The sequence below is a fragment of the Mesocricetus auratus genome, unplaced genomic scaffold (assembly GCF_017639785.1).
Source record: "Mesocricetus auratus isolate SY011 unplaced genomic scaffold, BCM_Maur_2.0 Super-Scaffold_100676, whole genome shotgun sequence".
In the NCBI taxonomy this organism is placed as follows: domain Eukaryota; kingdom Metazoa; phylum Chordata; class Mammalia; order Rodentia; family Cricetidae; genus Mesocricetus; species Mesocricetus auratus.
In genome coordinates, this window is record NW_024429266.1 from 18,695,489 (window position 1) to 18,710,474 (window position 14,986).

Here is a 14,986-nt window from a genome sequence, read left to right on the forward strand (position 1 = left end):
ATCTGAGAGGATCACAAGACTCAGAAAAGGACAAGAGTCTAGTGCTCTGGAGGTAAGGGACAAGAGATAGGGATGTGTGCAAAAGGAAGAAAGTGCTTTCAGTAATTGAACAGGTAGAATGACTTTAAGCTTCTTTCTGGAGGTGCACAAAACATACAAATCCATTTACTGGACATTTATGATTCTCACTCTGGGATCTGGGCCAGGATTTCCACAGATACCTGTGTATACATTCCTAGATCCCGTATATAATAATGGTGCAGTGATCGGCCATAGACCTCTCCTCACTTTCCTGTATGATTAAAATCATCTAAGATTATTTATAATTCTTGACACAATGTAAGCAATATACAGCCATTAGCCCAGGTTGTTTTAAATTTGGATTTTAAGGTAGTTATTTCTATAATTATTATTTTACTGCTTTTTCCTGAGAATTTATTTTTACTTAAATTACCTTTATTTTTTTATTGTATCTGATGTGCATGGGTATTTTGCCTTTGTGAGTGTTTGTGTACCATGTGTGTTCCTGGTATGAAAGGAGGCCAGAAAAAAATAAATCTTTGCAAAACAATGTGTCTACAATCTGAAATGACAAGACAGTAGGTAGTAGCTTAAGCAAGATAGATTTTTATTTCCTTTCACATAACTTCAGTGGTCAGCTGCTCACTGTTAGCTATGCTGCCTGAACTTTAGGAGAGTGAGGGTCACTACATAAAGTAAATTGGGTATTTGCATCACAGTTTTGAGGCTATAACAACATTGAAGGGTTCCTCTATTGTCTCAAGAGTGGGACTTGTGGCTACATACAAGGTGGCCAGCACTATGGAAGGAACATATGTGAAAAGAAGGAGGAGAGATGTTGCATGGAGAGACAGGAAATAGGAAACTAGAGAAAGGCTAATAATGCTATTGGTATAGCAACTCAAGCTTATGGAACTATTGCATTCCAAGAGGACATGACTGGAGAGATAAAACATCCATCCTTTCATGGGAGTGGAACCTCCATGACCAAATTAACTTTCACTAGGTTTCACCTCTTCAAGACCCTGCATATAAACTCTGAAATATTGAAAAAGGTAATAAACTTATAGAGCATAAACCTATTGGTCTGAGTAATATCCAAACGATAGGAGACTGTCTTATCAGGGAATTTAATGTCTTTTTTATTCTAGATTTACAAGTTTTTCTATATAGTCACTCCTTAAAACCAGCCAACAGAAGTAAAGATAGAAAACATATATCTTCATTTGTGCTTTGAATATTTATAGTTGCCTTTATCTATAATATCTTCTATATAAGTTTTGAACATACATTGATCATATCACTACCTAATAACGCCCTTCCATGTCCTCTGGGACCTCCTAACATGTCTCTCCACCAAACATCATGTCTTCTTTCATTTTTAAATTAAGTTCAATTGGTGTATGGGTATGGGGCTATCCAACAGTATATCTATCAACCAACGGTAACTACTCAATCAGAGGTGAGGCTCTGGAAGGTGCAGCCCCATCTGTGTTGGAATTTTGATTGGCTTGATATTATGCAGGCCTTTTGATCTTACGCAGATAAACCAAGCTGCTGTAAGCTCATGTGTGCAATATCCATATCACGTCCAGAGGACAGCATTTCACATTTCTTCCCATCCTAGCTCTTAAATTAGTTCTGCTTCATCTTCTGCAGTGTGCTTTGAGCCTTAGATCAAATCCATTTTATAGAGGTCACAGGGTTAATGCTCCATGGACTAATGAAGAACCATATATTAACAATGATATAATATTATTTTTTAAATATTACTGTCTTTCTCATGATCTTTCTAAAAGCATTCTTCATATCCTTATTCCTGAGGCTGAATATGATGGGGCTGAGGAAAGGTGTAATAACGGTATAAGGAACTGCAATGAGCGTGTCATCTCCTCCGGAGGCTTCTGGCTTCAGATAAACAATAGATGCAAAACCGAAGTGGATGATGACCACAGTGAGGTGTGAGGCACAGGTGGAAAATGCCTTTTGCTTACCCTCAGCTGAAGGGATCTTGAGGACAGAAGAAAGGATGAACACATAAGTCAAGGAGATGAGCAAGAATGTACCCAGCAAACCTGACACTGACATTAGTGTTACAATGAACTCTGTGAGGCCACTCTCTATACAGGACAGTCTCACAACGGCTCTCATATGGCAGAAAAAGTGTCTGATGAGGTTGGGTATACAGAAAGATACCCTGAATATCAGTGCAGTCTCTATTAGAGAAATCAAAAAGCCTCCAGCCCAAGCAGAGGCCACAAGTTGTCCACATGCAACATTGGTCATTAGAAGAGGGTATCTGAGTGGGTTGCAGATGGCCAGGAAGCGGTCATACCCCATCAAGGTGAGAATGATGCAGTTTGTTCCACCAAGGCCCAGGAAGAAGCACATCTGCAGGCCACAGCCTGCGACTGAAATGCGTCTGTCCTGGTTCAGCAGATCCACCAGCATCTTGGGGATGATTGTCAGGGTGTAGCAGGTCTCAGAGAAGGAGAGTGCACTGAGGAAGAGGTACATAGGGGTGTGGAGAGATCTGTCCACACATGTCAATCCCATGATGGCGAGGTTGCCTGCAAGAGTGAGAATATAGAGGCAAAAGAAGACCCCAAAGAGGAAGGTCTGTACATGTGGGTAAGCAGAGAAGCCTAGGAGAATGAATTCCTTCAGGATTGTTTGGTTTATCTCCATTGCTTCTGTTCCTGAAATGTGAAAGAGAAGCAGACAACTTTCAATCTTCTTTATTCTTTAATATTTTCAAATGTAATGCATGGTGTGGATAAGAGAAGTTATCAGACTTACAATATCCAATCAATTTTCCATTCAGTTTATTCATGCTCAACCATATATGTAGATGATGTGGTTTCATAATTGTGCATTCATTTATGTCTTCAACAATATCTTAATTATGACTTACTATATCACCAGAATGTTTGTTTCTTCTGGCTTTAAAGAAGGTTGACTATCAATTAAAAATTCTAATGCTATATATGGGTGATATCTCTTGAATTGTTGGTTCCTAGGATCCTATAGATCACCAAAACATTTAAGGCTATTGCCATTGCTCTTGGTGAACATCCAGAAATAGGTGGTAAGACCCTATTGTTAAAGACACCACATAATTAAGTCATATGATTTGGGGAAATCAAGATAAATACTTATCTGGAACATGCATTAGTGTTAACTAAGTCTTAGAGTGCTAGAAAGTTCTATTTACACAACCATGGAGGAAAGCCATCAATTCTTGTGAACACAATAATGGCTTGCCTTGAAGATATTCCCATTATTGTAATAGTGCATCAAGGTTGTGGAGTAACCAGTTAACTTTCTAATTGGATTTAAATTCTGCTTCACTAGATGAAACTTATGCCTGGTACCATTACCTGGACCCAAAACCATTGACAGGACAAGTTATAGATAATAAAGGAGACTCTAACACTACTATTCTTGCACATAAGAACAGTAATTGACTCTCCCTAAGTTCTTGTCTTTATACTCATAGGTTAGTGTATCTCTCAACCCTCAGAGAAGTTTCTTATTGTCACAGATGATGGTTAATACAAAGACTGGTAAATAAGCAAAGAGTTAGAGTCCGAGGCATGCTTAGCTCTAATTGGGGCATCTATGTCACACTGCTTCACCAGAGGACTCAGGGGTCACTGAAGAGGAGTGAGATATAAGATTTTGAGAGTTGTAGGTTGGAGATGTGTATAGCAAAAAAAAAGTATTTGCTAGATATAACCTCATAGTGACTGTGACTGCAAGCACAAGTTTGTAAACCAAAACTCCAGCATGGACAGGGTAGTACACAAAAAGTCCCTTCTTTAGCTGAGAAGCTAGTGGCAACTGACAGCTGTTGGAAGGGAGAAGTAATGATGAATGACAGGGGGTTTGATCAAAATAGTATATGTACATGTTTATGGAAATTCTCTAACAGTAAACATTAATAAGAATAAAGAAAAATGTTTGGAATACATAAATGAAAATAAAAGGAAAGTAATTTACCTCAAAAGAGATTTGTACTGACTGCTCATGGAATGACAATGAGATGAGATACTGCAACTGATGAGAAGACGGAGACTCCAACACATTAATGGAGCCACCTTTGGATAAGACTCTCAACACTGAACTGTGCTGACTGAGTCTGGGGTCTGGGGAAATAGCTCAGTGGATAAGTCATTTGCCTCATAGATATGAAGACTTGAGTTCAGATTCCAGCACCCACATGCAGGTTAGACAGGAATTGCTGGTTGTCTGCTCTCCCAGTATTCAGGAGTCAGAGACAGGGATCATGAAGACAGTTGTCTAATGGTACCATTTGGAATTAGTGAGCTCTTGGTCCAACAGATATCCTTTTACAATAAACATAGAGCAATGGATAAAGATAGTGTCAACTCTAGATAGCCACATGGATGCACACATATGTGTCCACAGATATGTCAACATACTACACACATACATACAACACACAACATACCACAACCATGCACAACGCAACAAACATACCACATACATGTACAACATATAACCCACCACATACATGTATACATACAACACACAACATATCACATAAATGGGCATATGCAACACACAACATACCACACACACACACACACATAACACACATACCACACCATACACGTTGAAGCAAAAAACATAAAATATACCACATACTTGTACAATTACAACAGTCAACATACCATACATGTCAACCAAATTAAGTTGAGTAAATGAAAACATGCTAAAGTGGTTGTCTTAGTTTGATTATCCTTGCTTCGATAAAGACCATGCCCTAGAAACAACACAAAAGAAAATGTTTATCTCATTTTCCAGCTCAGTGTATCATGAAGGAAATGCAGGAAAGGAAGTCAAGGTAGAAACCACAGAAGAGATCAAGGAGTAGTGAAGTTTACAGGCTTGTTTTCTATGGCTTGATCACCCTGCTTTCTTATGCCATCAACAACAAGGTGCCAAAGGGTGCTACACCTATCAGTAACCAAGAAAATGTTTAATAGACTTACCTACAGGCCAGTCTTGTAGAGACATTTTTCTCAATTACAAGTCTTCCCATGTACATGTAAGTTTGTGTCAAGTTAACAAATATACCAAAAAAGGCAGAGATGTCTAACATAGTCATCCCTACATAATTCATAATCCTATATCTGTTAAGGAAATATTAAAGCTATTTCCTGGTAATTTTAGGATGAAGCTTGGATAACGATTTGAAATTGTTGGAACAACCTGAAAGCATCATTCCTTCTTGAGGATGACAAACAGGCACTAAAACATCAAAAGAAATTAAAACAAAACACACTTTCCCTTTGATATTTTGAGGGGAGAGAAGAGTGGGCATTAGGACATCCCAGGATTGTTAGGATTCACATAATTAGCTAGAGGTGTAAGACCAATTGATAAAGACTCTATATGTAAACTTGAACCAGGAGGCAACTGAGATTATGCCCATTTTCTTAATGGCAAGCTATGCCCAAAGACAAATGTTGTAAAGTCACTGTGTGGATTCTTTAGTGACTCTTCACCTATTTACTCTCATTTCCTGTGAGCCACAACATGATGCCTGTCTACATAATTAAGACATCCAACTTCATAGTAGGCAGAGACATCTTTCTTGTCTCCTGTGTCAACATATTTGATAACTGGCATTTATGGAGTCTATATTTCCCTGAATTCTTTCAAATGTTTATCGATTTCTCACTTCCCTGAATAAATATGAAGTGCACAGGGCAGCTGTGATGTGTGTAGGACAACTGAGATTATCTTACATTGGAAATAGTTATATCTAGGAACTGGCATATTACTAACTGGAATAACACTGTTTTGTCCCCATTTTTTCCACTCCCTAGCGTTTTCCTTTCAAGAATGTGACTATGGTCATTATTTCTGCATTTCTCAAGGTGACACTTTAATAAGACACCAATTCCCAATACATGCTTTATGAACAAGTTAAGAATCAGAAAGTGGACTGGAGAGATGGCTCAGAGGTTAAGAGCCCTAACTACTCTTCCAGAGGTCCCGAGTTCAATTTCCCAACAACCATATGGTAACTCACAACTATTTGTAATGATATCTGGTTCCTTCTTCTGGTCTGCAGGCAGAACATTGCATACATATAAATAAATAAATCTTAAAAAATAAAATGATACAAAAATGAGTGCATCTTTAAAAAAAGAATCAAAAAGTGACCAATCTAGAAACAGTGTCCGGTTTACTTTGTCAGTAATGTGAGTTTTGAAACTGTAGAATACAGAATTCCATTCTTATGGTGAATACGTCATGCCATTGTCAGAAGGGGCATGGAAAACAATGTAGATACATAAGCTATTCCAAACATATTATATGACCCCCATGGACTCGATCTTACAGGTTTCTTTGATTCCTCTATTCTCTTAGACCTGTTTGGAGCATTATTCATTTCCAGCCATGCACGAACGACATGCTCTAATTTTCCTTTTTTTTTTGCACTTCCAGTTTTCTTTAGTCATATTGTCTTATTATATTTTATTCTATCTAATCATTTCTCAGTTCTTTTCTGAGGCTATGGTATTGGGGATTGTATTTTAGGAAACTCTGGGCTTCCTTGTTAGTCATTTGGTGTAAACCTTCTTAATGTCAAATTCACTGTGATTCTTCCTGATTTCAAAATTTATTTAAGGGTAATTGTTCCAGTTACCAGTAATTAGTTTTCTGTAATATTCTGAGCTTTTACCCCACTCCCACAAGGAAGATTAAGACCTACTAGGGTCCTTCTGTTTTCCCTAATACAAGGAAACTCATTTCTCCCATCAGTAGAACATCTAACAAACCAATGCTCTTAAACTTTAACTTTATAGAACTGTATAAGTAAGTCAATTCTAAGTATTTGAAACCAAAACGGTTAAATTATTGTATCAAAGATATAACAGAGCACATTAATACAACAAGAATTTGTTTCAGTTTCTTGTGTGTTTAGAACAAACCCTGTGATTTCTCTATAGCATACAATGTACAAGTAAATGTTGGGTTTCATTCAACAGGTATAATTCCCTTCCAACACAATCAGGGGATGGGTGTTGTTTGCAATGTTATTAATTTTAGAAGAGCTTTGAGACAAAAAGCCAGGCATAATAATATGTGCCTGAATCATAGAACACAGGAAATCAATGCAGGAGGGTTGCATGAGTCCAATGACAGGTTGGATCACACTGTGAATCCCAGGATAGGATGGCTGGAAAGCACTGCAGTGTGAAACCCTGTCTTTCTTTTATTACTGTGACTGGTGACTTGATAGATTGCTCTGTGCTTGTGAGCATTTGCTCTTATTCCCAGGCAACAGAGTTCTGTTCCTACCATCCATGTCATGCAGCTCACAAATGTCTGTAAACTCGTGCTTCAGAGGATCTGATTCTTACTACTGGCTTCCTCTGGGCAAGCCACATGCCCATGGAATGAACACACACACACACACACACACACAGAGAGAGAGAGAGAGAGAGAGAGAGAGAGAGAGAGAGAGAGAGAGAGAGAGAAACATTTTGAAATATTTTTCAGTGTAAAGAATGAAAGACTTTCATTAACTGGTCATATTACCTAAAGATGTGCTAGACGTTGTATGGTTTCCAGATTTTATTTCTACCATAGGCATAGTCTGAATTAGGATGTGGCTGTTGGATTCCATCTCAGCTTCATCTTTCTCTAATTAACTTATTCCCATTTTAATTTGTGTTACTGATCTTTGGACAAAAGAAACATATTTTTCCAGCTTCAAAGAGGACTGATGAGTGAGTGACAACAATTCGTTATTAATAAAAGAAACTCACAAGATGTGAGTAGTTTCCTACCTTGTTACTTCATTTGGTTACAAAGCAAGTCACTGTCGCTGGTAAAATCTGAACAATATTCTTCATCGTTTTTGCGGAAACATGCGTTGCTCTTCATGCAAAAGAAATAAGAACTGAGTTATAGCAATCACTTCTAATGCTGAGTGTCTGATGACCTTAAGAAAAGTTGCTGTTCCTTTTGTATTTGAATTTCTGCAGTTTGCAAGGACAGAGTTTTCTGAGTTTGCACAACTTTCCTCTTTCTGTGACTCTAGAGTTGTGTGATATCAGGGTTAAGTGATTAAGTCTGCTGAGCTCATCCCTCACCACCTACTAAGTGACCTCAGGTGGAGTCTTGCTTTCTGCCACTGTGAGATGTTGTGATTGTTAACAAAGGCCAGGGCTCCCCAGCTCTTGAGGTTTGCATGGGACTGGTTAGGAGAGCCCCGGAGATCCCTGTTGTCTTTCATCAGAGAAGGAAGAAAACTTTCCTCCCAACTTTATAATTTGCTCTCATTAGTTATAGGGCTTTGTAGAACATGTGATCTTTAAAACACTTCTGCAAATCCTTGGGGGTTTAAGGTGTGCAGAATTCACCATTCACATTAAAAACTTTCTGCTGCCTGTAAATTTTGTTTTGGCAGGAAGCCTAAATGAGAGTTAGAAAACTAAGACTAATTGAGTTCACTTTCATAGGCAAAAATGCTTCCTTGAACCAAACTTTATGACAAGACTTTAAAAACACAAAATTAAGTCCTTGAAAGTGCATTCAGCATTATCATTCACTAGTTAAATGAAACTTTAACAGTGTGGCTCTACTAAATGACTATGTGGATGGCTAAGCTAAGTAAAATTATATGTATACACTTAGCCATCACTTCATCCATTGAAGGCTATTGAGGCTGCTTCCATTTCTTGCAATTATGAATAGAGCATGAATGAACATGGCTGAGCTTTCTCTGTTGCAGGATGTTGAGTTCTTTGGGTATAGGTGGATCTATTTTTAGCTTTTGGAGTATTCATACTGATTGTCATAGGGACTGCATCAGTCTAGTGCCCGAAACAGTGAATGAGGGTTCAACTTGCTTATAGCCTTATCATCACTTGCCAGTTGTTTTCTTGACATTATCATTCTAACTAGAGTAAGACAAAATCTCTAAGGAATTTTAACTCGAGTTTCCCTGGATGCCAAGGATGTTGACCACATTAAAACAAATATCATAACAATTTTTATTCCTTATTTTGAGAATTTACCCCCATGTCAGTAGCGTGTGTGCATACATGTACACACACACACACACACACACACACACACACAGAGAGAGAGAGAGAGAGAGAGAGAGAGAGAGAGAGAGAGAGAGAGAGAGAGAGAGAGAGAGAGAGAGAGAGAGAGAGCACTTTAACCGAACTATTTACTTTCCTAATTCTTAGTGTTTTGAATTCTTTATATATTCTGGATACTAGTTCTCTATTGGATGTATATCTGGCAAAGATTATCTTCTACTCTATGTATTTCTGTTTCACTGAATAGATTCTTTCCTTCACTGTTTGATGTCCCAGTTGTCAAATGCTGGCTTTATTTCCTGAGTGAATTCAACCCTATTCATAAAGTTACTTTCCACTCCTATATTTTGCAGGAAAATTTGCCCGTGTTTTCTTCTATAAGTGTCAGTGTTTGAAATTTTACTTTGAAATTTTTGATTCATTTGTAATTAACTTTTGTGTGGGATGATACATATGGATCTATTTTTATTCTTCTGCATGTGGATATCCAGTTTTCCCAGTAGCATTTGTTGAAGATGCTGTTTTTCCTCCAGTATATATTTTTTATCCTCTTTTTTCAAATACCAGATGGCTGAAATTACATGCAATCATATTTGGGTCTTATATTTTGTTCCATTGATCTATATGCCTAAGGCATCCTATTTTGTTACTATTGCTCTATAATATAGTTTGATATCTGGTCTATATCTATATAATAGAGCTTGAAGTCAGGGATAGTGATGCCTCTGGAAGTTCCTTTATTGTACATGTTTGTTTTGGCTATCCTGGGTCTTTTGTTTTTCCATATAAAGTTGATTATTGTTCTTTCAAGGTCTGTGAAGAATTGTGCCAGTATTTTGATGGTGATTGCATTGAATCAGTAGATTGCTTTTGGTAAGATTGCCAGTTTTACTATGTTGATCCTACCTATCCAAGAGAATGGGAGATCTTTCCATTTTCTGTTATCGTCTTTCTTTCTTTAAAGACTCAAAATTCTCGATATACAGGTCTTTCACTTGTTTGGCTAGCGTTACCCCAAGATATTTTATGTTGTTTATGGCTATTGTAAATGGTGATGTGTCTCTGATTTATTTCTCAGCCCATTCATCTTCTTTATATAGTAGGGTTACTGATTTTTTAAGTTAATCTTGTATTCTGTCACTTTGCTGAAGGTGTTTATTAGTTGTAGGAGTTCCCTGGTAGAATTCTTCAGGTCAATTATGTAAACTATCATATCATCTGCAAATAGTGAAAGTTTGACTTCTTCCTTTCCAATTTGTATCCCCTTTATCTCCTTTTGTTGTCTTATTGCTCTAGTTACAACTTCAAGTACAATATTGAAGAGACATGGAGAGAGTGGACATCCTTGTCTTGTTCCTGATTTTAGAGGAATCTCATTGAGTTTATGTCCATTTAGTTTGATGTTGGCCGTTGGTTTACTGTATATTGCTTTTATTATGTTCAGGTATGTTCCTGTTATCCCTGATCTCTCCAGGACCTTTATCATGAAGGGATATTGGATTTGTCAAAGGCTTTTTCAGCATCTAGTGAGATGATCATGTGGCTTTTCTTTTGTGGTTTGTTTATATGGTGGATTCATTGATAGATTTTTGTATGTTGAACTATCTCTGCATTCCTGGGATGAAACTTACTTGATCATGGTGGATGATTTCTTTTGATGTGTTCTTGGTTCGATTGGCCTATATTTTATTGAGTATTTTTGCATCAATGTTCACGAATGATATTGGTCTGTAGTTCTCTGTCTTTTTTTTCCATACATCATTTAGTCAATTTAATAAAGAATGAAATCACTGCTGATGTGGTCCCAGAGTTGTATGATGCAACAAAAATTGAAATAATGATAAATATGTGGGCAAATATAAATACTGTTTATATAAATTAAAATTAAACTCTGCTTGATTTAAAAGACAATTTAATTGAATGGCATATTTACATAATACTAAGGAAATTAAAATATTTGAAGGCTTGCATTGTACCAGAACTAGAAAGAATATTTATAGTAGATTCTAAGAAATCAAAGATTAGTTTTTGTAATGAAAAGGTAAACTGCAGGGTAAGAAAATGTATTCACAGCATTTTCACCACTCTACTTGGAGGAATGAACCTGGGAGAGTGGAGCCTAAAAATTAGGGGGAGTAAAGTCTCATACAATAGCCACTTTATTCAGGGTATCAGACAATTTATAGTCTGAGAACATTTTGAGAGTTAAGCAAGACCATGTAAGCAGAGTCCACTTGAGTTCAAGTTGTATACAGTCACAAGAACAAGGTTGCATGAGTTTAGGCTGTATACATTATGGTGGACAACTTGTGCTCGTAAACATCTTTCTGAACAATAACGGCTAAGGCAATGGGTAAGCTAAAGTAAGCTGACCTCTATTCACTATACCTGGAGAGGGGCACAAAAGCACATTCCAAGAATGAATCCACATTATGGAGGAACAAAGGTTATAAGACTCTTGTTTACTGGACGTTTTCTCACAAGCTCTCAGATACCTCCTGACACAGCTTCATTTTGTTAATCCCACTGGGCAAGAATAAGATCACCACCCCAATTTTTGAGCTAAATTTGAAGCAAACTTGATTAAATACCAATTAGGATGATGGACACTGGCCAGATCCATACCCAGAATTACCAGAGAATGGCAGCAAATTACATTAGCCTGGTGCTTATAAAGGCAAAATACACAAGGCTACACACTTCCTGCCTTTGTACAATCAGTGGCAAGCTTATATCCTAATGTACTTCCTGCCTATGTACCTCCTGCCTACATGCAAGTAGTTCTCTGTCTTAGTTGTGTCTTTTTATGAGTTGGGTACTGTAATGTGTATTCTTTCCCACCAGCTGCCTGGGTTTTGCTGCTGTGTCTGGCCCCAAATAACACTCGAGACACTATATTAATTATGAAGCTGTATGGCCATTTGCTATGGTTTCATAATGGCTGGCTCTGACTTAATTATTAACCCATAATTACTTATATATATTTTTATAAGGTCATATCTTACAAAGAACTCCAGACTTGTGCCCTCTCCTCCTGGGATCACATGGCGACTCCTACTCTTGACTACATTTCCCAGAATCCTCCTCAACTCCTAGTCTCATCTATCTTGCTTCCTTATTGGCCATCAGTGCTTTATTGATCAGCCAATAAGACAACATATACACAGAAGAACTTCCCTCATTAGGGTACCAAGGTAACTGTAACCTGGTAAAAAGAGTTTGGCAAAGAACCTTCTGCTTCTATTGTGTGGTACACTTTGAGGAGTATTGGTATTAGCATTTCTTTGAATTTCTGGTAGAATTCTGCACTGAAGCCATCTAACCCTGGGCTTTTTTTTGATTGGGAGACTTTTGATGATTGCATCTATTTCATTAGGGGTTATAGGTCTGCTTCAATTGCTTATCTGTTCTTGATTTAATTTTGGTAAGTGATCTCTATCCAGAAATTTGTCCATTTCCTTTAAATTTTCAAATTTTAGGGAGTACATGTTTTCAACATATGACCTGAAGATTCTCTGAATTTCCTCAGTGTCTATTGTTATGCCAATGGTATCCCTATGGAGGGATAATATTGCAGCCCAGATACAGGAAGGCGGGCCTGGGCCCAAAATTATGTGACAGACTTTGATGATCCCCAGTGGAGGGCCTCACTATTTCTGGGGGTGTATGGGGGGTTGGTTGGGGGGTCAGTGGGGAGCATGGGAGGATGGGAGGGTGAGGGAATGGGGGTTAATATGTAAATAAGAGTGCTTCTAAAATAAAAAAAGAATTTAAAAAGATGATGTATGTTCATCCTGCTTCCTGTTTTACATCTTGTTTACTCTGTTAAAATCTTTTCTAAGTTAATTTTTGGTCAAATATCTTAATACTGTACATAACCAACTTGCACTTGCTTTTGAATATTCTCACCACAGAGATGACAGAAACACATTCTTTATACTCTGCTTTCACCAAATGATAAAATGTGAAGTTACTAATAGCTTGTTTATTTTCATGAAAGGTGTTGAAGGGTTTCCTCTATTCTCCAAAGGTAGAAGTCAATGAGAAATAATAGTCTCTTAAATATATTATTGTTATATCAGTAATGGGGTGAAGGGTGAGTATGATAAAATACACTGTAATAAACTGGAAATTATAAGAGATTTAATAAAATAAAGTAAAAAATGAATTATGAAATAGTCACCAGTAGGGGTGAATATTCAACAAATGGGTTTTTATGTGTATGAGTGTGTACATACATATGTTTTCACAAAAAACTGCTTTTTTTACAATAAATATCTAATATTAGAAATGGCTTTTATCATGGGAAGTCCAACTTGGTGCATTACAATCTTTCCAGAGATGTTTACCATTTGCATCATTACATATTGAACACATCTCACTGCAATGGTCATACTGCTGCTTTCCCTTCTGCTCTCTCCTTACTTCTGAGAGGTACAGAATGCCCAGAAATTGGCAGAATCTTCTTATCAGTAACATTATTCTTCTCAGAGTATTGGAAAGAAGAAGGATTGAAAACTTCCTGGCACACTTAGAAAATGCCTGGGACAGGTTAGGTAACAGTCACAGTCATGTGCTCTGGGATTTCATCTTTCCATAGAAGTCAATGAGTGAATGCTCCATTGACTCCCAGAGGAAGTGAAACAATACACTAAACCAGCAACAACAGCCCAAAGTTATTTTTCAGTACTACTTTCTTTCTCACGATCTTTCTAAAAGCATTCTTCATGTCCTTATTCCTGAGGCTGAATATGATGGGGCTGAGGAAAGGGGTAATAACGGTATAAGGAACTGCTATGAGCGTGTCATCTCCTCCGGAGGCTTCTGGCTTCAGATAAGCAATGGATGCAAAACCGAAGTGGATGATGACCACAGTGAGGTGTGAGGCACAGGTGGAAAATGCCTTTTGCTTACCCTCAGCTGAAGGGATCTTGAGGACAGAAGAAAGGATGAACACATAAGTCAAGGAGATGAGCAAGAATGTACCCACTAAACCTACCATTGACATAAGCGTTACAATGACTTCTGTGAGGCCACTGTCTATGCAGGACAGTCTCACAACTGCCCTCATGTTGCAGAAGAAATGTCTGATGAGGTTGGGTATACAGAAAGACACTCTAAATGTTAGTGCAATTTGTATAAAAGAAACCACGAAGCCTCCAGCCCAAGCAGAGGCCACAAGTTGTCCACATGCAACATTGGTCATAAGAAGAGGGTATCTGAGTGGGTTGCAGATGGCCAGGAAGCGGTCATACCCCATCAAGGTGAGAATGATGCAGTTTGTTCCACCAAGGCCCAGGAAGAAGCACATCTGCAGGCCACAGCCTGCGACTGAAATGCGTCTGTCCTGGTTCAGCAGATCCACCAGCATCTTGGGGATGATTGTCAGGGTGTAGCAGGTCTCAGAGAAGGAGAGTGCACTGAGGAAGAGGTACATAGGGGTGTGGAGAGATCTGTCCACATATGTCAATCCCATGATGGTGAGGTTGCCTGCAAGAGTGAGAATATAGAGGCAAAAGAAGACCCCAAAGAGGAAGGTCTGTACATGTGGGTAAGCAGAGAAGCCTATGAGAATGAATTCTTTCAGGATTGTTTGGTTGATCTCCATTGCTTCTGTTCCTGAAATGTAAAATCAAAGAACAGACAAAACTTCAGTCCTCCTTATTCTTTAATATTTTCAAATGAAGTGCTTGGTGTGGACAAGAGAAGTTATCAGACTTACAACATCCAATCAATTTTCCATTCAGTTTAGTTATACTCAGTCATGTATGCAGATTATGTGATTTCTTATTCATTCATTTCTTCAGCAACACATTATTAATGATATGCTTATGTCCAGAGGGATCATTTTGACCTATTTAAAGTATTCT

General features: G+C 37.9%; 2 protein-coding genes across 2 annotated transcripts; both read right to left on the bottom strand.

The window, feature by feature from the left end:
* Positions 1 to 1,776: 1,776 nt before the first annotated feature.
* LOC121136684 (olfactory receptor 10X1-like) lies at positions 1,777 to 2,709 on the bottom strand. The gene has a single exon (XM_040737435.1). It carries the CDS (start codon positions 2,707 to 2,709, stop codon positions 1,777 to 1,779), a length of 933 nt encoding a protein of 310 aa, XP_040593369.1.
* Positions 2,710 to 13,767: 11,058 nt separating this feature from the next.
* On the bottom strand, positions 13,768 to 14,724 carry LOC101840297 (olfactory receptor 10X1). Its single transcript, XM_005078242.2, has one exon. It carries the CDS (start codon positions 14,722 to 14,724, stop codon positions 13,768 to 13,770), a length of 957 nt encoding a protein of 318 aa, XP_005078299.1.
* Positions 14,725 to 14,986: the final 262 nt, after the last annotated feature.